The sequence below is a fragment of the Vipera berus genome (genome assembly GCF_964194415.1).
Source record: "Vipera berus genome assembly, chromosome: 9".
NCBI classification, from domain to species: domain Eukaryota; kingdom Metazoa; phylum Chordata; class Lepidosauria; order Squamata; family Viperidae; genus Vipera; species Vipera berus.
Window position 1 is genome coordinate 13,687,325 of NC_138212.1, and position 24,996 is coordinate 13,712,320.

At 40.1% G+C, this 24,996-nt stretch overlaps 1 protein-coding gene across 4 annotated transcripts; it reads right to left on the reverse strand.

The window, feature by feature from the left end:
- ZDHHC18 (zDHHC palmitoyltransferase 18) lies at positions 1-24,439 on the reverse strand (the record flags this gene model as incomplete). 4 transcript variants are annotated; one of them, XM_081335276.1, is made up of 10 exons in its annotated part: positions 23,975-24,439; positions 18,089-18,249; positions 17,225-17,374; positions 11,181-11,318; positions 10,400-10,448; positions 9,508-9,610; positions 8,765-8,874; positions 6,466-6,565; positions 5,593-5,644; positions 3,613-3,830 (listed from the first exon to the last, which is right to left on the reverse strand). In XM_081335276.1, exons 1-10 carry the CDS (start codon positions 24,226-24,228, stop codon positions 3,823-3,825), a joined length of 1,125 nt encoding a protein of 374 aa, XP_081191402.1. In that variant the 5' UTR covers positions 24,229-24,439. The 4 variants fall into 4 exon arrangements, with proteins under 4 accessions (XP_081191401.1, XP_081191402.1, XP_081191403.1 ...); XM_081335275.1 differs by lacking the exons at positions 3,613-3,830; positions 5,593-5,644 and adding an exon at positions 1-1,639; XM_081335277.1 differs by lacking the exon at positions 5,593-5,644.
- Positions 24,440-24,996: the final 557 nt, after the last annotated feature.

Consider the following 24,996-nt stretch of genomic DNA (forward strand, 5'->3'; position numbering starts at 1 on the left):
GAGAAGTTTTATTGTTACAAAAGTGAAAGGCATAAATGGATTTCAAATCCCAGAAAAATATGTTCAAAGAGGTCTAACAAGTTTGGTTCTGTTGTCTAGAGGGAATTAATTTGGGGAGGTTTGTGCCCTACACAAATGTGTTAATTTTCAGCTCTACTTCCCAAGCAGCATGGTGAATGGAACAATGAGAGCTGAAGTCCAACATATTTGCAGAGGACCTCAAGTTGGGAAAGGATGAATAAGCCTTCCTGTAACCCCTGTTCTGATTTACATCTTGTCCGTCCTAGAAATTATCTGTATTAGGTGAAGCAAGAAAAGAATTCTGATCAGAAACTGTTACCTAATACTACAAAATACTGCTGTCAATAGATTTGGGGAGAAGCGAAAGAGAAGAAAAAGGTAGAGAGAAATCTAAACCACTTTTAAAACTCAAGTTCAGTTACTAGTATAAGCACAAAATTAACTATACTCAGAGGAGTACATAAAACTCTTTCTCATCTCTACAGTGTTTTTTTTTAAAAAAGTGTTCATTTCAGACTCTGCACAATCTTGCCCTGCTGATTAAAGCAGCTTGAATTTCAGCAGGATAGGTCTATATAACTGGTGTGATCCAGCTCAAACTATCATCTCATGATAGTTTAGGGCACCCCAGACCCACTTACGTAGCAGAGGTGTGAATCATACTGTGCTTAATACAGAAGGAAATACAATCACACACACACACAAACATTTTGTATCTAGATTGTGCAGAATAGAAAGGAGGCAAGTTGACTACTTTTACGTAAGTTTATAAAGTTGCATAATTCTCATTTTGTAAAGATGGCGAGTGCTAGATCTCCACCTTGTCAGTGGAAATCTAGGTTCATCTTATTTCTGAGGTTTCAGCAGAAACTGCATAGACACAAGCGTATCTTCCAAATAAAAATGTTTAGAATTCGCTTGGGGGGGGGGAAACAAAATAAAAAGCATACAGTCTCAGAAAGTTCTATATCCCTTATCTGTATTTTGTCTATGTTTCTATAGAATCATGCAAGCCACACATGTACAGACACACAAACACACGCATACACAGTCCTGGATACTGGTTCACAGTGCATTGCGTTGTATTTGAAAAGTTGCTAATTTTGACCAACTGCATCAAGTTTGGCGCAAGCATAGTGTGCTTTGGAAACACTGATTCTAGACAACAGAACTGGATTGGGATCGGTGTCTTCGATTAGTACAAAGTACCAACCTGGATAACTGTATAAATCACCCAAGAATTATGAAGGCTTGGGACATCCCTGTCTCAGATCTGAAATGCAGGAGCCAAAAGAACGTCCTCTAGTTGCACTCGCAGCAGATGAACTGATTTGTATGGCTTTAAGCTTCAAACCCCAGGGCTAGCAGGAGCAACTCCACGCCAGCCTTGAGGACTTGGTATAGCTTTTTCCTTGTGCACGGCGGCATCTCCCTATTTTTGCTGGGACAAAGAAAGTGATGCAGCAATAGAAAAATCAGATAGCCCTGGAGGGTTGAGAGGCACAGGTGGTGGCAACGGCTGTATTTTCAAATATTTGACAGGGGTCTCTTGGGTTCGCCTTGAGTTTTGCCACGAGGCGCAGAGGGTCCTCAAAAGATCTTTTGTGCCCTGGACATACTGGGTGTTCCCAAGAAGTGGCGGGGGAGGGGGGAGGATTGGGAGAGGAGAAAAGGAAGAAGAAAAGAGAGGATTAGTAAATGAGAAGAGCAGAGAAAGAAGGATCATCACAGGCCTGGCATTTGCAAGCAAGCTGGAGAAAAAAGAAAGTACAGGAAAAGGAAAGTTAGTACAATACAAGTAAATCTGGAATATGTATTTTTTTTAAAAAAAAAGGGAGTTTCGCTCCAAACCACTTGGATGAAAAAAACTCTCCGGGGGGGGGGATATTAGATGCATCCAACAAAGAAAATGGAGGATGAAGAAAACAAAACAAAAGGTTCCTGGAGAATGTTACATGAACATATAAGAAAGGGAAAGTCAAAAAATAATGATGAAACAGTTAAAATTCACAGATATACACCAAATACGACACACACTTCCAAACCTTTTCATGACCACCCATGGCATCCATTGTAACAATAAATTATATTACCACATTAGAAAGTTGATGGGGGCTCTTAAACTACATGTGATGTGGAAGATCTAATGGGTTTGAATATGCAGTCAACTTCCATTAGATATGCAAGAATGTTTGAATGACAGCCCCCTTTAGACTATCCCAATCACACAATGACATATTTAAACATATGTCTGGCTGTACATTGATATGACATGAAAACTTGCAGCATGAAGTTCTGTATATTTGGAATGAAGCCTCTACTATGCTTCTGGTTTTTTTTTTCCTGCTGGGAATATAGGCAGATGGGTAAAAGTCAAGAATTCTTCCTTTGCTCCGTCCTACGTAGAGATCCATTTACGTCACCAAAGAGAAACAGTTAGCTTTACTATCCAGCAGATTGCTCATTGTCCCAGTTGCTTCTCCTTTGGATGCCCTCTCTTAAATAATAGGAAGCAACAGTTGCTTTCTCTATGCAACAGTATAAGAGACGTAAGGCAAAGAAAGAAGACTAATGAGTAAAGTAACTAAAAAGATTCTTCAGCTTTGTTCTTTGTTAAGGGGAGAAAGGAGAGGAGACAGATCTGATGACATGTACTTCCTCACCAAAGATAAAAACCTACAGGAATTCAGATCTTGGAGGTGGTAAGAGCACAGCCATAGCCAAATATATGCGGACCATGGCTCGCTAAGGACAAAACCAACAAATATCTCTTGTGCTAAAATTTAACATTTTTAACCTAGCACAAGCCTTCCCAATGCTGAGTGCAGCCTTTCACAGTGTAAGCACCCTGCACCTCTTTATCCAGATATCTACATATCTGGATAAAGTGTTTTATCTCCTTTGCTCCACAGGCCCCTTGTCTATTCCTTCTTGGCAGTCTATAAACCTCAGGACCCTCCTTAAGGAAGCTTAAGTTATGAAGGAATGATTGATCCGTTAACAATTGAGAACAATCAGACTGAGGGCTACATGGACACCAGGCTTGGAACACTCATGTGGTGAGAATGAGATGAATCACTGGATGATGGCGAGGAAGAAAAAATTCTTACCAGCTAACTTTCAGAGAGCAGTACTAACCCATCCTGTGGGGAGGGACTATCCCATCAGGCAGTGCAAGATATCGCAAAGTCCTGGCAGGCATCCTCCTGAAGAAGACACCAGAAATTATGTATTGTGGCAGGCTTGGGTTTGGGGAACAGGTCGAGGGACGACAGGGAGGTGAGAGAAGACAGACATAGCACACAGCTGCTGTATGATAGCAGTTAAATGCCCTGTTTCTGACTAGCAACTCTGAAGCAGTAACCCTAAAACAAAACCTCAATTAACAGGGCACAGATTCCTCTTTCTCCAGTCTCCACCTGTCATTATAAGGAATATGTTCAGCGTCTGTTTCTAAGCCTGCTGGGTTCCAGAATCAGCAGCCCTGAAATTGCCCATGTTCAGCTTCTTGGTCTAGAAAATATTCAAACGCCATTTTTCTTAATTTAGCAAATGAGGGAAATGAAAACATAAAAATCGAAAACAATCAGCTCTTTAAAAAAAACATTTTTATTACAAAAGATTTAGTCATGGTAAGAGTGTTTCCCACACAAATGGAACACTGCTTACAACTTCTTCCCCCGCCAAGTGATACAGCAATGCCTTAAAGAGCAACACAAACTTTTCTTCCGTAAGAACAACTCTTCCTCTGTCCTAACCATAAAAACGCTTCCAGAATTATCTTCTCACCCTCCCGTCTAATTACATTTCTGAAAGAAATAAGTTATGAACAGCCTTCTGAGAGCAAAACCACATTATTCTGAGTGCCTACTGTAGCTCCAACGTCCATTTGGGTTCCATTAATCAACCTCTCACATCTAAGTGATTGCACGTGGCAGATTACAGATAAGGCTTCCTCCCAAAAAGCATCCACTAGTGGAGAGCCACGAAAGTGGTTCTCTGGGAACTGTTCCCAGAGCAGTTTGGCTGTTCAGAGACATGCAAGGTGATAGAACCCAGAGACAGATATTTTCTCCTCTGAGTCCAGGCATCTTACAGGGCAGAACCGATGATGTAGCAGTTTCAACCTTGAGGTTTAAGCCTACTATTATTAAAATACCCCAGCCTTGACACTTATCTAAATGGCACAGAATAAAAAATATCTCTCCCATACCAGCATACCATTGGAAAAAGCCTTTGTAACTGTCCCAGAAAGAGAACTGTGCTCTATAGTGGTCGGAAAGTGGAGTCCCGAGAGCAGCAAATACTTCTGGGGATTGTGAGAGTTATACAGAGGCTTTCCTAGCTGCGATATGCCTCAGAATATAATACAATGATATCACGTATCACTGCAGCCACATTTAGCTGTTGGAAACAGTGGCTCTTGCCTAATGCCTCAGCTAATTTTAAAATCAGACTCAAACCTCAGAAAGGGAGCACCGGTAGTATGTACTATACCCATTCTTACAACATTAATTTGCCAGAAAAACCAACTGAAATATAAAACAGGCAAAGTAATGCCATAGCAGTTGTTGGCTTTGTTCTTCTTCATGAAGCGCTCCAACGTGGGACAGACATGCTGAAGACACAGCATTATTCCTTCTAGTAATGTCAAACATTTTAGGAAGGGTGCAAAAATATACCTACAGATGAGCTACCTTACTTCAGATCAGTCGCCATGATTGCTCCTCAACTAAATCTTCCTATCAAAGTCAGCCACGTGCCCAGAGCAGTGGTTTCCACTGCTAAATATGATGGGGATACTCAAAACACAGCCCACAACAGTGAATGGAATAAATTGGCAGAAATGTGAGAATGGTGGGGAACTCCTGACCACAAATGGTTGCATTTTTTTTTTAAATTTTTTTTTTTACAAAAAGGGTCCTTCTCAGTTCCTCTGCAGGAGCAGGATGGAGAAAAGTACACTTAGCTGCTTATTCTTGTTTGCTTGGAAATATAAAATCCTATTCAATTTCTCATAAACCCCAGTTTTCAAAGGTCAACAGGGATTATCTTATCGCAGCATAGCTGATTAACCCATCCAGGGAGCTTCTAGATGTTTTCCAAATACAGTACAAGAAATGAAATCTAACACCTTGGAGGAGCGAGTTCCACAGGTTCCCCATTTCCTCCTAATGGCTGGTAAAACACGTAACATTTTTTTTAAAAAAAAACAGCTTCTGGGCACAGGTTTACAGACTTAAAAATGATTTTTTTAGAAGACAAAATAACGCTGCTAGAAAAACATTATAAAATTTGTGCAAAAATTCCCAGCAGCTTAATAAACACATTTCAAGTATCTAGCTTTCATCTATTTGCAAGGGCTCTCTCATCCCATAGGGTGGGAACTGTGGAATTGTATGAAAATTCAGCAAGATGAAGCAGGATCCCTCCTTCTTTAAAGACACGATCAGAAATCCAAATTAAATGGGACTTCTTCTGATAATTCTGTTTTGGATAATGCTTGTACACATGTAGGTTTTGCTGAAACAGCTTTTAGTGAACATGCCTTACTTATACAAACCGCCATACCCAATACAAAAGTGGCACAGCTGTCCATAAGCACCAGGTAAGTGCAACTCATCTGGAATGACATAATTTAAGAATTTCCAATTGATCTCTTTAATTTTGTTCCAACTGTTAAACAAATAACCTGTAGAAGCTTATTGTTCTAATCCTGATTCAGCTGAAACAGACAAGGTCAAATCCTGAGTCAATTCCCAGAGGGAGAAATAATTTTCTGCTTCTGATCCTGTAGACTTTCTTTATGATCATTTCTAGGGAATTTCTACCCTCCACCCAAAAGAGCCACTCAGGCTAAGTTCCTCAACAACCAATACTTGCTGGTAAGGCAAGGCAGTACTGGGTCCTCAAATGATTCGTGTCCCCCTCTTACAGTTTAAGGAGCACCAGTTATTCTTTTGCAACATTCAGGCAGAATGTCAGGACAAACAGTGTAACGTTAACATTGTTGGAACAAACATAGTACACAAAATACTTTAGTAGATGATTCTGTTGTAACAGCTCCGTATGAAATCTTAACTATGCTTTTTTTCTACCAATCTTTTTAACAAAAACCTCCGATAAAAGATATTTCTCATGAAGCTGGAATCTCCCAATCCCTTGCATCCTCTGCTCCAAGTATTTTATCCCTCTGTCTCAAGATGACAGCAGGTCCTACCTAGAGGCTTAATTGCAGCAGTGAACAATGGCCAGTTAAGTCCCAAAATATATTTAAAAAAAATCAATGCAAGGCTGGTGCCTCTGGTTTGAATATGAATTCTGGAGATTCTGCTCCATGAGGCTGTCTCCCCGAGCCCAGGTAATGGTAAAAGATAGGAGAGGCACCAGCTGGAGGTAGGCATAAGATATGTATGTCAGCGTTGCTAAAGTGTTGGTTCATACCATGCTGGCATCAGATTTTGTTCCAAAAGAAGGGGCTTCACCCTTAGGAGTGGCGGGAGTCCCAGCATCTGCCTGGATAAATCCTCTTCTATCTATTAAACTAGACAATTCAGACAAGGAGAGGAAGGAAAAAAAGGGAGGGGAAGTTAGAGTACTGATTAATTATGCAAATAAGAAATAATGCTAAAACAATTAAGCATCAACAATTCTCTCATTTACCCCAACAGTTCATTATTAGGGACTGGATGAGAATTCCAACTGGGCTCTCGATCACAATCAAGAAATTCGATATAATTTAGTAGGGAATTATGTAGAAGTACAAAGGCTTGATCTAGCTGTTGATCTGAACTTTTAAAAGTAAAAGTGTAGTTGGCAAACCATCAAATAAACTCAACTTATCAAATGCCCATGGCATTTTTCAGGAAAAAGTGATACATTGTGAGCTGGGTAGCCATATAAATAAATAGCTAACATTTGAAAAATTTAATAAAATACTTTCAATCCCTCATTTAAAAAAAAAGGTTCAACTCTGCTCCACTTGATTTATACAGTACACAATTCTACTGAAATTACTTTAAAATTGCTACACACTAAACACATTTTGCAAGATCAGAATTCCATCGGAATATAATAACCTATTCTCCATTACAATTCTAGAAATAATAAATTATATATTAAGGTCAAACCAGGGAAAAAAGCCAGACAGAAACGTAAGGTCTCATTCAAACTATCTTTCCAAACTTTTTTGTATATATTCTCCATATAATTTTCAGTATTATCTCAAATAATAAATAATCCTTTGTTTTGCCTAATTCTGCTCCCTTGCCACTAAACAAGGAGTTATGATGGGATAACCTGGAATGTTTAATGCATCTGATCTACAGGAAATTGTATGCTAAGTGAAAATTCCTTACTGCAATTATCAAAAATAATACCATCATCATTTTGCCTAAAAAGCTGTACTAGAACAAGATGGAAATAGGATATTCTATCAGCTATGAGCAAAGATTAGTTCCAAACAGCTGATCTTTCTGAACTGTCTCCATTCCAGTAAGTAGTATAGGTAGTCCTTTTCCTTACAATAATTTGTTTAGTGACTGACATCATAACACTAAAAAAAGTGATTTATGACCATTTTTCATTCTTATGACCGTTGCAGCATCCTGGAGTCACATGATCTAAATTTGGATGCTTGGCAACTGGCATGTATTTATGAAGGTTGCAGCATCCTGGGGTCATGTAAACACACCTTTTGTGACCTCTGACAAGCAAGGTGAATGGGGAAGCTAGATTTACATAACATGTTACTAACTGAACAACTGCAGTGATTCACTTACTATCTTGCTTAGCAACAGAAATTTTGGGCTCAATTGTGGTTTAAGTAGAGGACTAGCTGTACTATTTTATAAGAATGTTGAAAATATTTTGTTTCAGAGGTAGATTATATTGGAATGTTCTGGATCACTTTGATCTGCCATTCTGGGGATTATAAACTTTGGGAAATGGCCAAACAACTCCAGGAACAGCCAGATCAAAGTAGTCTGGAGAAAAACAGAATATTTTATCTTCCCAACAGAACATTTTTCACACCTGCTTTTATTGTCAGATCTGATGCTTCTGTTGTGTCTTTTCATCCCTTTTCATTACTGTCTAAACTGTAACTTCACAGATAGAATTGGCTTGTTTTTATAAAGTCTATGTAAGACATTTGCCAGAATGAGGTTTTCCGACTAACATCATTATACTGTATCCTAACCAATTTTAATGATTGGGACAACCATTAGGCTGACAGAGGTAGTTGCCTCAAGAGCAGGCATTATTAAACTGTATCAAATTATATATTTTAGTTAAGGAAAAGAGAGTGAATGAACTTGGATATTTTGTTTCTGGCAAAAAAGCACTTTGACCCAGCAATATGTATGTTTTAAAACTTAATTTCTAGCCCTGTCGTTCTCACTTCCTTAGCTCTCCTTTCCCCTTTTTTCATTTCTTTCTGTTTTGGTTTTCTAATTCCATAATTTACATGAAGGTATACATTGCATTAATGTTTTACACAAAGGGAATTAGCATGGTATCAGTCAAGACACCAAATTCCCCCACTTAACTCTCATTTTTAGAATACGTATATGTTTCTCACTGTATGAATGGTGGATCATTCTCATGATCATAAAGTACTGACTGCTGTTCTCTTTTTTTCTATCTGCGTGAATGGCTGCACAGAATAGGAACAAAAGGCAGCTGAAGAACTGTCCGTCAGGCACTTGAATACAGAGTCCATCTAGGAAAAATGTTTCCTTACCTGGGGTAAAATGGCCCACAGAGCACTGCACAGCAGTTGGTTAGGATGCTTTTATGGCTATAAGGGTTGGCAAATTCAGAACCTCTCTTATTTGACCATGCCCCCTTGAGCTACAATCCAAGAAAGATTAATTGGTTAGGAAAAGTCCAGAAATCTTTTGCTGGTTTGTCTTTACTTAGATGAGAGTCACATTTAACTATACGACAGATAAAACTAGTCCCTATGATATATTTGCACATGCATGTATAGGAATTCAGGTTACAGAACTGACGCTATAGGTGTCTGCTATGAAGTCCTCCCCCCCAAAAGACAAAGCATGCAAATTCATATTTGTATCCCGATATTAGATGCACGTACATAAATGATTGGGTTGTGGCATCACTGTCCCTTCCCACCACAGATATCTTGAAACATTTATTAATTTAGTAAAGACCAGCTGTCCCAAATCATTGGCTATACCATCTAAACATTATGGGAGGCTATGAGTTGGCTGATCTAAAAATTAGGACATTTTCTAAATCTTTTCACTAGAAAAAAAGGCCTTCTTTTTTCCTTATTTTGGAATGCAGAAATGTCTATCCTTTCACCAATGATAAATGTTACAATCACCCTGCTTTAGAACAAAATGAAGCAAGAACATTTTAAACATAATCTTCTGCCTTTCAAGAAACCAATTTAAAGCTGTCGTGATGGATATTTAGAATGTTAAACTTCTATTCATTGAAAATAACATCCTTACTCACATCCTCATTGGTTGTCAAATTGGAGGCAATTAAGTAAGTGTGAAACCCTGAGAGGCCAAAAATAGACCAGACTGAAAAAAAACAAATCACCAATTCCAACAGAGTAAATGAGGAATTAAGGAATAATACTTGTGACTGAGAAGCATTCATTTTCCTGAAGTTCTGCCAAAGTTTTACTCCTGGTCACCGCCCACCAAATGCATCTGAGCCACTTCAGCATAATTTTTTAAGGAAAGATGTGATACAAATAAACCCAAAGAGGTAATGAGCGATACAATAAATACACCAGGGGAAAATGTATTCTGCACTTCAGGACGAAGAGTTCCCAGCTATTTTAATACTGTGCCATTTAATCCTATTTAAAAGATTTTCAGAACGGATTTACAGACAAAGCTAAACCATGAGCAATAAAGCAAACGATAGTCACAGAGTGAAACAGTACAACAACCGCACAGCTACAGTCAAGTTAAAACACAAGATTGAAAAAAACCTTGGAGAAATCAAAAAGTCCCCATCTGGCTTTGAGATATTAAATTTGAGACAGGGCCTGCCTCAGCTAATCATCACCAAAGGGTTACCTCTACAGAGGGCACTAGATTTTTTTATCTTTGAATCACCAAGTTGCATGGATCAAATGAATACCAGATTTTAGGTTAGATCGACACTCCTGCCAAAAGGGAAGGGGGGGGGGGGACAAAGGATCTGGGAGAAAGTCTTCCTTCATTCCCCAGGTCAGCCAAACCCCACTTGGCATTCTCTACATGAGTTAGGACTGTCACTCCCATGAACTCCTCAGATTCCCACCTATAATCAATTCTTGTTAAATACTTTCAGAAAACAGTATCAAGGGTTTTAAAGTGGGAGAGGGAATAAACAGATACTGGAAGGATATCTTGCTGGTGTTGTTTTCAAAACAGTGAGGAAATCGTGTCCCTTGGAGCCTGCAAAGCAAACAGACACTGAGATAAAGGAAGGATTTTTTTTTTTAAAAAAAGTGTTTTAATCTTGCCTTTATTATTGTTATAAATAATTCAAGGCGGTGAAACGTATCCTTCCTTTTCCTATTTTCCTTTCTCTAACCACAAAAACTGTCCAGAAGATTACAAGTAACTCCCACTTGAAACTCATTGTCTTTTTGTGAACTAAAGATGCTTAGATTGGGAAAGTATTAATATATAGGATTGGCCAAGTTTAGCACATTAACAAATCTATTCAATGCTATTTTTGTTACCCAATATTTATATTAACACCTTTGTTTGGCTATTGCTAAGCACATTGATTTGTGCTTTAAATTGTAAGCCGCCCTGAGTCTTCGGAGAAGGGCGGGATATAAATGGGATTAAAATTAAAAATTAATTAAATTACTGTATGGCCCACATTCATTTTTCAATGTATTTACTTATTTATTGTAGGCATTTATTATTACTTTCCATATTCCATTTCCATTTATATTTAACAAATGCCGTCATTAAAAATACAGTGTCAGTTTTTCAGGAGATTCCTGGGTTTATATCTGAGGATTAAGAGGGGCCAATGTAGATTTGGAATGAGAGTTCATGCACACGTATTCTAAATAATTCTTTCTTCAGTCTGGCTTAAGAAAGACCCAGTGAACTTTTTCACACTTTCCTAGAGATCTGTGACATTCAACTTTGACAACAGGCTATACTTACGCAGAGCAAGATGGGTGATGACACAAGCAAAGATGAAGGCTGTTAGGAAGGAGAGAGAAAGGATGAAGGCATAGAAGAATCGATAGTTCCGCTTCCCCACACAGTTGCCTACCCAGGGACAATGATGATCAAATCGTTCTGAGGGGAAAAGGAACAAAAAGACAGTAAATAAGGGAATGACATTTCACATGCTCAAGAGGAGGTATACTTGGATAGCACACAATTTGCCAATCTGGGAACAAATTGTACTAGGAACTCAGAACTCTTTGACCATTTTATTTTTCATCTTCATTCACTCCACAACATGGCACTGCAGGTTTAGTTTGTTAAATCTCTGAAAGTAACTTTTCTGAATCAGTAATAGTTGGAGGTGTGCCAAAGATGGTTTAGCTCAATTTTATTTGGTCCAATTTTGTTTAGAAAATTACATTCAGAGCATCTAGAACCACTTCTGCTCCAGGGAATTTATTTTAAGCACTATACAACTGCCAATGCAATAGTGTGGTCTAAAGGAGATTCATCATGATCTGGATGAAAATGAAAAGTTTTGGAATTCCCGAAGTGATATTTTCCCAGATCAACAATTTGTATACGTCCCTCGTGTATCTTACAAGAGATGCAGAAAACAATTTTAGAGGATGATTGTAACCAATGGTTAGTGCTGGATTCCAAAAGATTCAGGTCTATAGTCAGTCAGTCATGAAACCCACTGGGTGACTTTGGGTCATTTACATCTCTTACTTACTGTCTTATCTAATTCATAAAGTTGTTATGAAAATAAAATTGGAGGGGGACCATTAAACATGTTTTTTTGAGTTCTTATAAAAAATGGAAAGTAAACAATGCAAACAAACAATACATTAGAATCAGGCTCTTTTCTGCTAATGTGTATATAATGAGAGTTCTAAAATATTAAATAAGCCAGTTTTGATGTGATTAAGACCTCATGCTAGAAACTGGGAGACTGTATGTTCTAGGCCAGGGGTAGGCAACCTTGGCTCTTTTATGACTCGTGGACTTCAACCCCCAGAATTCCTGAGCCAATTCTGGGAGTTGAAGTCCACGAGTCATTAAAGAGCCAAGGTTGCCTACCCCTGTCCTAGGCCCATCTTAGGCGCAAAATCAGCTGGGTGACTTTGAGCCAATCATTCTCTTTTAGCCCTCAGAAGTAGGCAACGGCAAATCATTTCCAAAATCCTGCCAAGAAAACTGAAGGGACTTGCCCAGGGACCCACCAAAAGTCAACACTCACTCGAAGACACAAAAAGAAAGAAATATGAAATAGGCTGTGGCTTTTAAAATCTCTTTTCTCTGAAAGCAATCAACATTTAGCCTTTTCTGCTGAAATATCAACAAACTGTATTCAAGTGCACTGAACGTAGATCTGACTACTAGCTTCAGGGAGTTGGTTATCGTTGCATTAGAATGAGACACACGTAAGTGAATGAAAAGAGAATGAAAAGTTCATTCACACAAGTCGTTCAACCAGAGTTAATGTGTTTGTTCAGAAATTAGGATGCCAGATTTATTTGTAATGCACGTCATACTAGCTTCCCCCCAAGTCCTGAACTGCTTGAAATAGACTGTAGTAGAGGACATTGGGGACGGACAAGATAATAGGCAGGAGGATCAGTTCTAATATGCGTTTCTCCAGAAACGCAACTTGCAGATACATTCACCAGATTTGCTGAAGTAGCAATAAGGGGCTTAGGAGTGAAAAAAAGAAGGACTAGGCATTTTAGTCAAATGGAAGCATTCAGAATGCAGTGAAATAATTCTTTTCACTAAGTAGTGAAATGACAGTGTCAAGAATGAGTTGGCAACTAAAGGTAAATAAACTAGGAACTAGAAAAGCATTGTGGTTCTTTGGGCCACAGTGAAACTTCTCCCGGAGGATCACTTTGGAAAAAATGCAGAAAGGCAGAACAATTTCTAACACATCCAAATCAATCCATTGCTGGGACACAGCAAAGAAAGCTCATTCATAAATATCAGGAAAAGGATAACACACACACACACACACACACACAAGTTTATTCTATTTTTTAAAATAGATTATCTTAGCTCCCTGACAGCTCCCCTTATTCTTGGCACTCCTATGCACCTATTTGGAAAAATAAAAATGCTGTGATAAAATTTCAATCTGCTTGACAACTGCCAACATTTTGGATGGGAATATTAATTCATTCATGCCACCCATCTCATTGATATAGGCTTATAATATAATAAATGTAAAAAATAGAGAACAATTAAAATTGGGGAAAAAATAATAGAAAAACTAAAAAGCAAGATGATATCTTCTCTTCCTGATCAGCCACGCCCAATGCAGCGGGCCAGGACCCAGGCCAAGTAGCAGGGCCAAGTTTTTAGGCTCTTCCAGAGGGCCAGGAGTGTGGGGGCAGACCTCACCCCCAGTGGGAGAAAATTCCAGAGGGTGGGGGCCACAGCAGAAAAGACTTATCACCTGGACCCTGCCAGCTTAAATTCTTTGGCTGAAGAAATCCAAAGTAGGTCCTTTCTGCTGGAATGAGTGGGACAGGGTAGTCCCATCAGAGTGAGACAGTTCCTCAGATATCATAGACCCATATGAAGAATGAAAGCAATTAACTTGCATTTGCACTGCAAATGTATGAGGCATTTTAGAAAAAAACCTAATATGCATAGCTATGAACTCACAGATAAGTATCCAAAGTCCTATTTCCTTCCCACAATTTCAGCTTTCAACAGATGTGTCAATCAATCAATCAGAATAGAGCTGGAAGGGACCTTGAAGGTCTTCTAGTCCAACCCCCTGCTTGAGCAGGAGAGCCTAGACGGGTGTCAAACTCCCGTCACATGACGTGTCGCAACTCTCTGCAAATTGTCGGCAATGGGGTGGGCGTGGCTTTGGTATGGTGAAACCAGCTTGCAGGCCGGCAGTTTGACACCCCTGCCCTAGACCATTTCAGACAGACAGCTGTCTGAAATTAATTATAAATTATTAAGAATTTGATCTCAAATCAGTCCACGTTTGGATACTGTCAACTCTGTTAAAATGTGTATTCCTCCTTATATAGCATTATTACAGCCAGGAACATTAAGTTTCAAAGCTACCTTTCTTATTCAAGAAATGTCAGTGCCATCCAAATTGTATGCCAATGCCATCCAAACTCTAATTTTATTTGCCCTATTTACAGCTTATTGTGTGCTCCCTTGGATACTTTTCCTCTTCACAATCTGCTAAGGTTATGTTGAAGAAAGATATTATTTATGTGCCTAAACACTATACCATTTCTCATAGTGAAACCCTTTGGTTGGCTTTGTCAGATATGGCTGTTCTCTCTTGCCAGTGGGTTAGGACGCTGAGCTTGTCGATCAGAAGGTCGGCAGTTTGGCAGGTCGAATCCCGAGTGCCGCATAGCAGAGTGAGCGCCTGTTACTCGTCCCAGCTTCTGCCAACCTAGCAGTTCGAAAGCACGTAAAACTGCAAATAGAAAAATAGGGACCACTCCGGTGGGAAGGTAACAGCGTTCCGTGCGCCTTTGGCGTCTAGTCATGCCGGCCACATGACCACGGAGATGTCCTCGGACAAGCGCTGGCTCTTCGGCTTTAAAACGGAGATGAGCACCGGCCCCTAGAGTTGGAAACGACTAGCACGCATGTGCGGGGAAACCTTTACCTTTACCTATGGGTAGACATATAGCTCTTTGAGTCAATAAGTGTGTTCACTCCATTGTTTAAAATCATACATACATGAAATTGGCTGACAAAGTAGATTTGTATTCCGATTAGATTCCTTGAAGTTAATTCACTGCCCTCAAAAAGAGGGGGAAATGTCAATTCAAGAATGCAACGATCCACTTCAAAAGCCTCACCCACACTTTCCCTTTGCCCTAAAGAGTGATGCATCCTGGCAAGGTTTAGTATTTTGGGGGGCTGGTTTGGTTCATGTCTTGATATGCCTGTAACTGTTCTTCCCAACTAACATGTGCTATAGGAATATTTCATTATTACAAATGCCTCAAGAATGAAAGAAATGAAGTGCCAACATTTCCTTAAAGTGGAAATAGTCTTCCTACTTTTTTGCTCTTTTTCAGTAATTCTCATCATTCTCAATATTTGCCTGTCACTTATCCTTGCTTACAGCCATCAAATAGACCTTAGTGTACTTAAAAAGTCAGTTATCAGTGTCATACATTCATCCATTCACCTTTTCTTCCCAGCGGATACTCTTTAATCAATATAATATATTCATATCATATACGGTAGTGGCCAAAATTGTGGAAACCTTTTGGGAAAAGCGTACAATAGAAATGCCACCTTTGGTTAAGATTCCACCATTTTTTCTTTTAACTTCTTTATAACTGTAGCCTTGTTCACTTAATAATACTATTTTACATCGCTTTCTGGGCAACCAGTCAACTCTTTGCACCATTACTTTAATTTTATTACGTATTTATTTATTTATTTATTTATTTATTTATTTATTTATTTATTTATTTATTTATTTATTTATTTAATTTGTATACCGCCCTTCTCCCGAAGGACTCAGGGCGATGAACAGGGCCATAAATACCAAAATTAAAAACAAATTAAACCCTAGTACCCAAATACAAAAAATAAATTACATTAAAACAATAATTAAAACCAAAACCCATCAGACCAGGCCGGCTTGTTCAAACAAATAGGTTTTTAGATCGCGTCGGAAGGAGCGAAGGTCGGGAGCCATCCGGAGCTCAACCGGTAAACGGTTCCACAGGTCAGGGGCACCCACAGAGAACGCCCTCCCCCAGGGGGCCACCAGACGGCATTCTCCGACTGGCGGCACCCTGAGGAGGCCCTCTCTGTGGGAGCGCACTGGGCGGAGGGAAGTTGATGCCGGCCACAGGTGCTCCCTAAGGTACTCTGGACCCATGCCATGTAGGGCTTTGTAGGTCATTACCATTACAAGCTCATTAAATGAAAGAACACACAAAAAAAACCCCAACCAACTTGACAGCAATCACATAACACACTGACAAATGTCCTCCTCTTGGCTTCGATACATGACATCAATAACCGAATCCTACTGTGATCATTGCCAAAACAAGATGACACCTGATCGGCTCTCTAAACACTCATGCTCATTGGCTACAATCAGATGAAGGAAAGCTACCTGATAACGACCTAAGCAAGTTGTGCTTCCTTTTTCTGGTTATTTGGCTACAACTTTTCATAGAATACAGAACAGATAATTACACAAACTTTGTTGCATTACATTCTTGATTAAATTATCTTTCCATTGATATATAATTTTATGGTACTACTCCAAAAAAAGTGGCGTTATTAGTCATCAAACCTCAAAAATACACTTTCCCCAAAAATACACTTTCCCACAATTTTGGCCACGACCGTAGAAAGGCCAGATATATCTTGCATCATGTACTTTCACTGTTAAAGCACCTGAACAGAGAGCTCTTTAAAGACAATCTTTGCTTTCCTAAGACATAGACTTTCCAATCTGAATGAGGTACTCTTTTTCAGAGGGATGTTTATTGGGGTGGCAATTTGTTTGACAGAGACAAGTAGAAAGAATGATGGTTGGGGGAAAAAAAGAATTAACAAGGTCTGAAATCTTGTTGATCTTGAGGCAAAATCATACCCAGAGCCCTTCACTGCTCAGACTTTTCTAAATATTCTCTTGCACTCAAAGAAGGCAAGATTCAGACTTTACAAGTTTACACAAAAGCATCCAGGTATATTTTTAAACAGCAGGCACCTTTGAATAGTATCACAAAAATCCGTGATAAGCCCCTTGTTGAATCACTGTATTTGAGTTTGGGAATTTTCTACCCAAGTAGGAAATCTTTCTGCCTTAGGAAATACTCCCAAGTACAAGCAGAATAAGAAATCCCTCTCTATTATATTCAGAATTATCCTCTGAGGAACAATCAATTTTAAACAAAGAACATACAGCACAAAATTTGAACTCAAATGTTTCTGCATTCAACAAAAGCAGAAAAATAATTTTAATGGAAAAGATAATCCTGACTGTTCATAGGATAGAAGTCTCACTCTGATCTTACCAACACAGTTGTCACAGACACTGCAATGGGAAGTCCTGGGTGGACGGAACATTTTACACGTGTAGCAATATTTCAATTTCACCATATACTTGTTTATTACAACTTCCATGGTTCGGGCAGGTGGCCGATAAGTGGAAGTGCCGAGGTTGTCTGTGAAATCAAAAATATTCACCTCTTAGACTCATCCAAGATTTCACTAATACCAGATTAAATCAAGGACTAAATACATACTGATAATCTTCTACCAAGTCTCTATCTAAACTAAAAACCAAAGAACCCGTCCACAACATTTGCTGCTATCTCTCTGAAATGACGGCACTATATTAAAATAAGATTAGCATTGTAGTGGAATGTTTCAAACAATCCATATTCAGAATCATTCACTTAAAAGTTGGTGTAAATCAATTTTAAAAAGGCCTAGGAAAAGGGATGTTTAAAGACTACATTACCTCAACAATTAAAAGGACAATCCGAGCAAACCTTTCTTCATTGTTTCTGTTAATATCTCTGCAGCTACCACTTTAAAAATATAAAAAAGTTGACTGATCATATATTATTTTGAGAGTATGTTGTCTCTAGGTTCTACATACTATGGTGATACAAACCTGCTGTAAAGTTCAAGCAAAAGAAAGAACCAGGATATCCAAGATTCAGAAGTAAAATATGTAACAATTAGATTATGGATTCCTATCAACTACTTAAAGGCTAATTATTAGAATTAGTAAAAGGTCAAAGGATCTGACTCTACATGTGCACTTTCTATGGATAATTTCAAGAATGAAGATGCCAAAATGACAATTTTGGATAAATACCGTTATCCTTATTTACCATATTTTTTCCATAAAGTAATTTAATAAACCTCACCAATCCATTTCTCCAGATCTGCAGCTTCACTGGGGGTGGCCCTGGGCAAAATACCGGGATCCCTGAAGCTGGTTTGTAGCAAACAGCTGATGACAAAAAAGAACAGGATGCCAGCAATGATAGGAATGGCCATGGTCAATTTATCAGCCAGGAATGGACAGCTGAAAAGTAATAAAAACATTATTTAAATTGACAACAACAACTTTATTGATTAGCCCTTGGGCCATGTCAAAGTACAAAGTTCCAGCAACAAATTGTTACTAAAATTTGATAAAGGCAATTTAAAATGGAATTTGATAAAATACAATTTAAAATGGAATTTGATAAAATACAATTTAAAATGGAATTAAAATAAAATACAATTTAAGATAAAATAGTAATAAAATACAATCTAAAATGAAATTGTAATAATGTACAATAATTTAAGATATAGATAAAATATGATAACATTATATTTCGGAGTCGCCCTTGCAATCTACCCCAATCAGTCCCACATATGCAGATCTCAACCGGATCATTTTGTTTAAGTACTGTGCTACATTAAATGTTATTTTCAAGTTCTGGCTGGACATAAGGTAAGTTATTTTGATGTGGGGATCCCAATGGGTCATTCGTTTGGTATATAGACAAAGATACCTGTCTCTCACCCTCTCATACAGACAACAGTCAAATAGGATGTGAGCCAGGTCCTCTACTTCTGCCGCTTCGCAAATGTACGGTATAGCATGAAAACTCCCATATCTGACCATTGTGTCAAGCTGTTTATCTCCCTAAGATGTTTTGGGAGTTTTAACTTCAAATAACTGTCTACTTGAAAAGTACGTTTGTATTTACTCAGCCATTTCAAGTTACCCACCTTACTAAGGATAGCTATATCAGTTTGTGCTTCTATATCCTTAATTCTTTGGGCAACTCTTTTTTTAGAATGTTCTCCTGTTACGCAAGAGACAGGAAGGCCACAGCTTCTTACAAAATTTGTTAGTTTTGGTGATCCAGGAGATTTGTGAGTTTTATTTGCTCTAGTAGGCATAATTTGGGGAGTCTATCAGTCTCCATTTCATTAATTTTGCACCAGTAGTTATAAGCTCTAATTTTAGATAATGCCTGAATTGTATGAATTCCCAATTCAGCTGTAACTGCTGCAGCAGATGTTCTTAGATCTACACCCAAAATACATCTCAAAATGCTGGGACTGTGTTTGTTCTAGTACTGTGGTTAAGACCCCAAATTTCTGCTCCATACAAGAGCATTGTGGTAACCTTAGCGTTATAAACCTTGATTAATGGGGTTAGGGACCCTGGGTAACTATGGTTCTTTAGTTTGAGCAATAAATTCAAATGGGCTTTTGCTCTAAATGAACTCCGTTGATGATGGCAGGCCCAAGATCCAGTCTTGGAAAAAGTTATGCCCAAATATACAAAGGAACCAGTCCGCAGCAGAGATTGGTATGTCAAATGCAATATTTAAATTGAATTTCCATTTGTCACACTAATTTCCCCCTCATTGCTAGTCAAGCTGCTTCCTTCAACTAATAAATATTATATCATAACCTGCCTAGTTCTCTAAAATGTTTAGAAGATATAAAGATACCTATCTCACAGACAGGATTTATTGCATATTCCTGGGATAAAACTTGTTCAATACTTTCAGTATATACTTGTTCAATAATGAAAGTCTTTCTCAAAAAACAATACTATAGATTGCACTTAGAGCATTTTCCCCTTAACAATGTGCCTAAACTAGAATTTCCCACATTTTAGTTTAATTTCAGTTCACATAGTTAACTAGGGTCCTATTAATTTTTCAACTGGCTATTTACAAATAAAAGTAGATCTAACTGTATTAATAACAGATGTCACTCCCTGAATTGCCTATGTAAAAACAATCTTGTGTATAAATCTAAGGAATTCTACTGCTAGCCCATCCACTAAGTCAAGGAGCTCAGGCAATACAAGCTTAAGCAGTGGGGAGGTTGGTACAACACCCAACAGCTTCAATTGAAATGTAGAGCCCAATTTAACCAGTAAAGTCTCACACCTAGTATTCTGTGAGGCAGTGCCCTTAAAACTCTCGCAAGTATGTCAAATGACTGTCAGTTCCCCCTACCCCAGGGTCTTCATTGATTCCACACCTGAAACCTTGCAGCGCAAGAAATCTTCACTATCAACATTCAAAAATTCTAAAATTTAGTTTTTAGACAGCAAATACAGTATCTTTCCCCAAATGCTTTTCTCTAGAGCAGGCATGTCAAACTTGCGACGTCACGTGCCATCACGAGACTTTTCCCCCATTGCCGGCAATGGGGTGGGTGCGGTTTCAGCGTGATCCATCTGGCCCACAGACTGGCAGTTTGACATGCCTGCTCTAGAGGGAAAGAGAAATATTTGTTTCTAGTTTTCTCTCCATGTTTGAAGTGAAACATTAGGTATTTTGGTGACATGCTCTAGGGAGTGCCAAACAATACTGGAAGATGTCAGCTTTAAAATTTAGACTCTAAACATTGACTTATGCTGTTTTTAAGATTTTCTTATGTGATTGTAATGTTTCCCATCTGTCCTTTATTCGCAAAGTTACAGGCAGAATTGTGGTTCTACAAATCACTTAATTTTTAGGATATGACCAAAGAAGAAATGTCAGTTAAAATGTTATTTCCAGTTAAATGTTTCTCTGAAAGGCTAGACTTGTATTCAATTAAAATAAACTGCAAATAGAAATATTGTCTGAAAATTCTAATCTTCCTCAATCCTCCAGACTATAAAATTAATCACAGCTCCCCCAATTGTATGTTGCCATTCTTTCATTATGAACTTTGAAATATACTTCTTCAAATCAAGAAAGATTTGCTTCAACCAGTTAGTCAAATCAGCTTGGATGCTGTTTTTTAAATTAATTATAAATTATTTAAACTCTTTGGAGTAAAAGAAAACCTAGCCTCAGTGGTTGCAATTGTTTTTATTTGTCCATTAATTACTTGCAGGATAAAAATTCAAAGTTCTGTTTCTGCAAGATTTAACCTGAACTTATGATTACAATTGTGGATTTTGGAGACCTTAAAATCAAAGATCCTTAAAATATATCACTAAAGTTTGGAACTATTAATGCTATATCTTTAGCCAATAATTTGCTAACTTAATGCTCCTCTTGATTAACCATGCTCACTTCGAAGTATTTCACATAAACAACTATATAATAGGATAAGATGCCTTATTTTGTCTGAACAGAATAGCCACTTCCCTATTAAATTATCCTTAATTGGAGGAATATACCTTTCAGGTTTGTTTATTTAAACAATTTGTATAGTGGCCCATCTTATAAGCAAACTTCTGGACAATTCACAACAAGCGTAAAGTTACAAAAAACAAACTAAAAAGCCAGCACCTCAATCAAGATGTCCCAGCAACCATCCAGACACTCCCATGACCATACCTGGATGAAGAGCCAGGTTTTTAAGGCTTATGGGAAGACTATTAGTGGGGAGAGGGCAGTTCTCTGTAAGATAGGGGCATGGTTCTTAGTATCAATAGATGCCAATATTTCATGGAAGGAACCTGGAATCTGCCTGTCTTATCAGATCTAATGGGAAGGGCAGTTACAGTCCAGCAAATAACCTGGTCCCGTGCTACTTAAGGCTTTAAAGGTAATAACCAGCACTTTGAATTGCACCTGGAAGGAGACTGGAAGCCAGTGCAACTTGCGCATCAGGGAAGTACTGCAGGCAAACGTATGGGCGTACAACGCTGTGCATGCTTCTGCATTCTGGCTCGGCTGTGGTTTCTGGGTGGTCTTCCAAAGTAATGCCATGAAGAGCACATTGAAGTAAATAAAACAAAAATTGCTAAGGTGTGAGTGACCGTGAGTAAAGACCTCTTGATACAGGAAAGAGTAGAACTGCACACAGGTTTGTGTAAATATCTCTTTAGACAGGACTGCCACCTGCTCTTTGAGTAGGAGCCATAAGTCCATTGTATACCAGCAAAGTCCAGAGGAGTGATTTTCCATGAAGAATCAAAGACCAGACCTTGGGGGAACCAAAAACCCAAAGTCACTCCGTCTTGCAAGAGTCCAATTGAAGTAGCTGAAGTTAGTTCCTGCCCATCCAACCATCACAGCATCCAGGCACTTGGTCAGCACTATGACGTCAACAGCTCAGTGGTGGAAATGTATAACTATGTATTATCAACGTACTGATGATGCTTGCACCTCTTGCCAGCAAATGATCTCACCCAGCGTTTTCATGTAAATATTAAAGGGAAGAGAGGCTTGAGCCCTGAGGGTTCCTGTATTGCAATGGCATTGGGCTTGATCTCTCTCCCTCCCTCCAACACCAAATGAAACCAGCCACAGACAATGGTTGCGTTTACTACATGTGGTAGGCTAAAACTAAGCAATCTACATTACGGGTAGTCTTTGACTTACAGTAGTCCGTTTAGTGACCATTCAGTTACAATGGCACTGAAAAAAATGACCTATGACCATTTTTCACACTTATGACCGTGGCAATATCCCCATGGTCATGTGATTTACATTTGGATGCTTGACAACAAGTTCATATTTATGATGGGTTTGTGTCTTGGCGTCATGTGATTACCTTTTGCAACCTCCTAACAAGTAAAGACAATGGGGAAGTCAGATTCACTTAACAATCGTGTTACTAATTTAACAACTTTAGTGATTCACTTAACAAACATGGCAAGAAAAGTTGCAAACCGAGGTAAAACTCAACTTAACAAATGTCTCGTTTAACAAGAGAAATTTTGGGTTCAATTGTGGTCGTAAATTGAGGACTACCTGTACAGCTTTCCATGTTGCAATGTATGATTCCAGCTACACAGTGGCAGGTACCAAATACTAAACTGACATTTCCTTCCTCTTGAAATTATTGGTTGTGATTATGGAAAATAGGGAATATGCGAAGTGCTAAAGCGAAGAAACAAATCTAACCCCATAAAGGTAAAGGTAAAGGTTCCCCCGCACATGAGTGCTAGTCGTTTCCGACTCTAGGGGAACCTTTCAAAGCCGAAGAGCCAGCGCTTGTCCGAGGACGTCTCCGTGGTCATGTGGCCGGCATGACTAGACGCCAAAGGCGCACGGAACGCTGTTACCTTCCCACCGGAGCGGTCCCTATTTTTCTACTTGCATTTTTACATGCTTTCGAACTGCTAGGTTGGCAGAAGCTGGGACGAGTAACAGGCGCTCACTCTGTTACGCGGCACTCGGGATTCGACCCGCCAAACTGCCGACCTTCTGATCGACAAGCTCAGCATCCCAACCCACTGAGCCACTGCGTCCCATATATCTAACCCTACTGCATAATCTAACCCTACTGCAGTTCAATTCTAACAATAGATTTACCACAGCATAAACGTCTGAGGACTAGATTCTACTCGGAAGCAACAGGCTCCAGTCCATAAAAGCTTATACCCCTAGCTAGCATCTCTAGGCCTTTACCTAAAAGCCCTATCACAGAATTGGGAGTAAAACATTTCCAGCCAGTCTATTAAGGCTTCCTGGCTACACTCTCATACGAGCTTATCTAGGAGGAGGTCCCAGAGAACTCAAGGCAGCTTCACCCTGCTTGCCAGAAAACCTTTCCTTGCAGTGACACATTTCAGAATGTGGGGTGCTGTCCATCACCCTTTGGGGGGAGGAGGCTGGTAGCTTCCAGATGGGTGGGGACCACAACAGCCAGCACCCCCGGTTACGGTAGGCTTTTCGGGGAGTCGCAGCCCCCACCTATTTGGAGACCACCTGATTGGGGAAGGCACGAAAAGGAGGAGAGGAGGAATCTCTCCGCGGCGGCGGCATCATCATCATCATCATCAAAAGCAACGCGGAAGGTGGTCCACGCCCCCCCCTCCGCCCGGGGGAAGCTGGCCCCCGACTCACTCGAAGGCGAAGAAGAGGCCGCTGGTGACCACAATGAGGCCGAGCGTGAGGAGAAAGACGCTGCTGTGCCGCGCCAGCATGAGGCGCCCGCCGCAATAGAACCGGTTGCGCCCGGGGAACACCTCCCACTTGCGGCGGGGCCGCGAAGCCGGAGTCGCGGGGGCGCCGCTGCTGGCCACGGAGCTCGGGGGTCCAGAAGCGGTGGGGGCAGCCGGGGTGCCCGGCGGGATCTGCCGATACTCGCAGTCTTTCATGGCGGCGGCGGCGGCGACTGGCCTCCCCCGTCCGGACCCCCCGCGGGCGCCGCTGCCGGAGCGCCGGGATGGGAGAGACCGGGCCGCTTTGCCTCTCCGGCGCCCGCTCGAGAGAGAGAGAGAGAGGCAGGCAGGGCCAGCGGCAGCCAGCACGCGCTTCCCCCCGTTCCCAACGCGGCCCTCCCGGCGCAGCGGCGCCTCCAGCCGGCCGCGACCCCCACCGGGCCGCTCCAGCCCAGGCCCTCGGAGGGGAGATGCGCGCCCACAGAGAACGCGCGCGCGCGCCGGCCTGACCGGCTTCTCCCCGCCGCGTTGAGGGACCTCGCGGGCGCCGCCGAGATACAATCGGAACTCGTTTGCCGGGAGGACCAACGGGGGCCCTCCGCTTCCGGATTTTCTAGCTCTGGTTTAGAAAATGCAGTAAAAAAATTAATAATCATCATCGGCACGGGAGCGAATGGGAACAATTTGCAGAATGCGCTGCTTTTTATGAAGATGATGATCTCCTCCCTCCCCCCTCCAATGTTTTCAGGCTGCTCCCAGAATATAGAAAAATGAGGCGCACACCCGATACCTGTATTATTTCACTGCTTGTTTCATAGAGCATGGTATGCTGTACAGGTAGTCCTCGAATTACAACCATTAAGTTTAGCGAGGGTTCAAAGTTACAATGGCACTGAAAAAAATTACTTTTGACCATTTTTCACACTTACGACCGTTGCAGCATCCCCATGGTGATCTGATCAAAATTCGGACGCTTGGCAACTG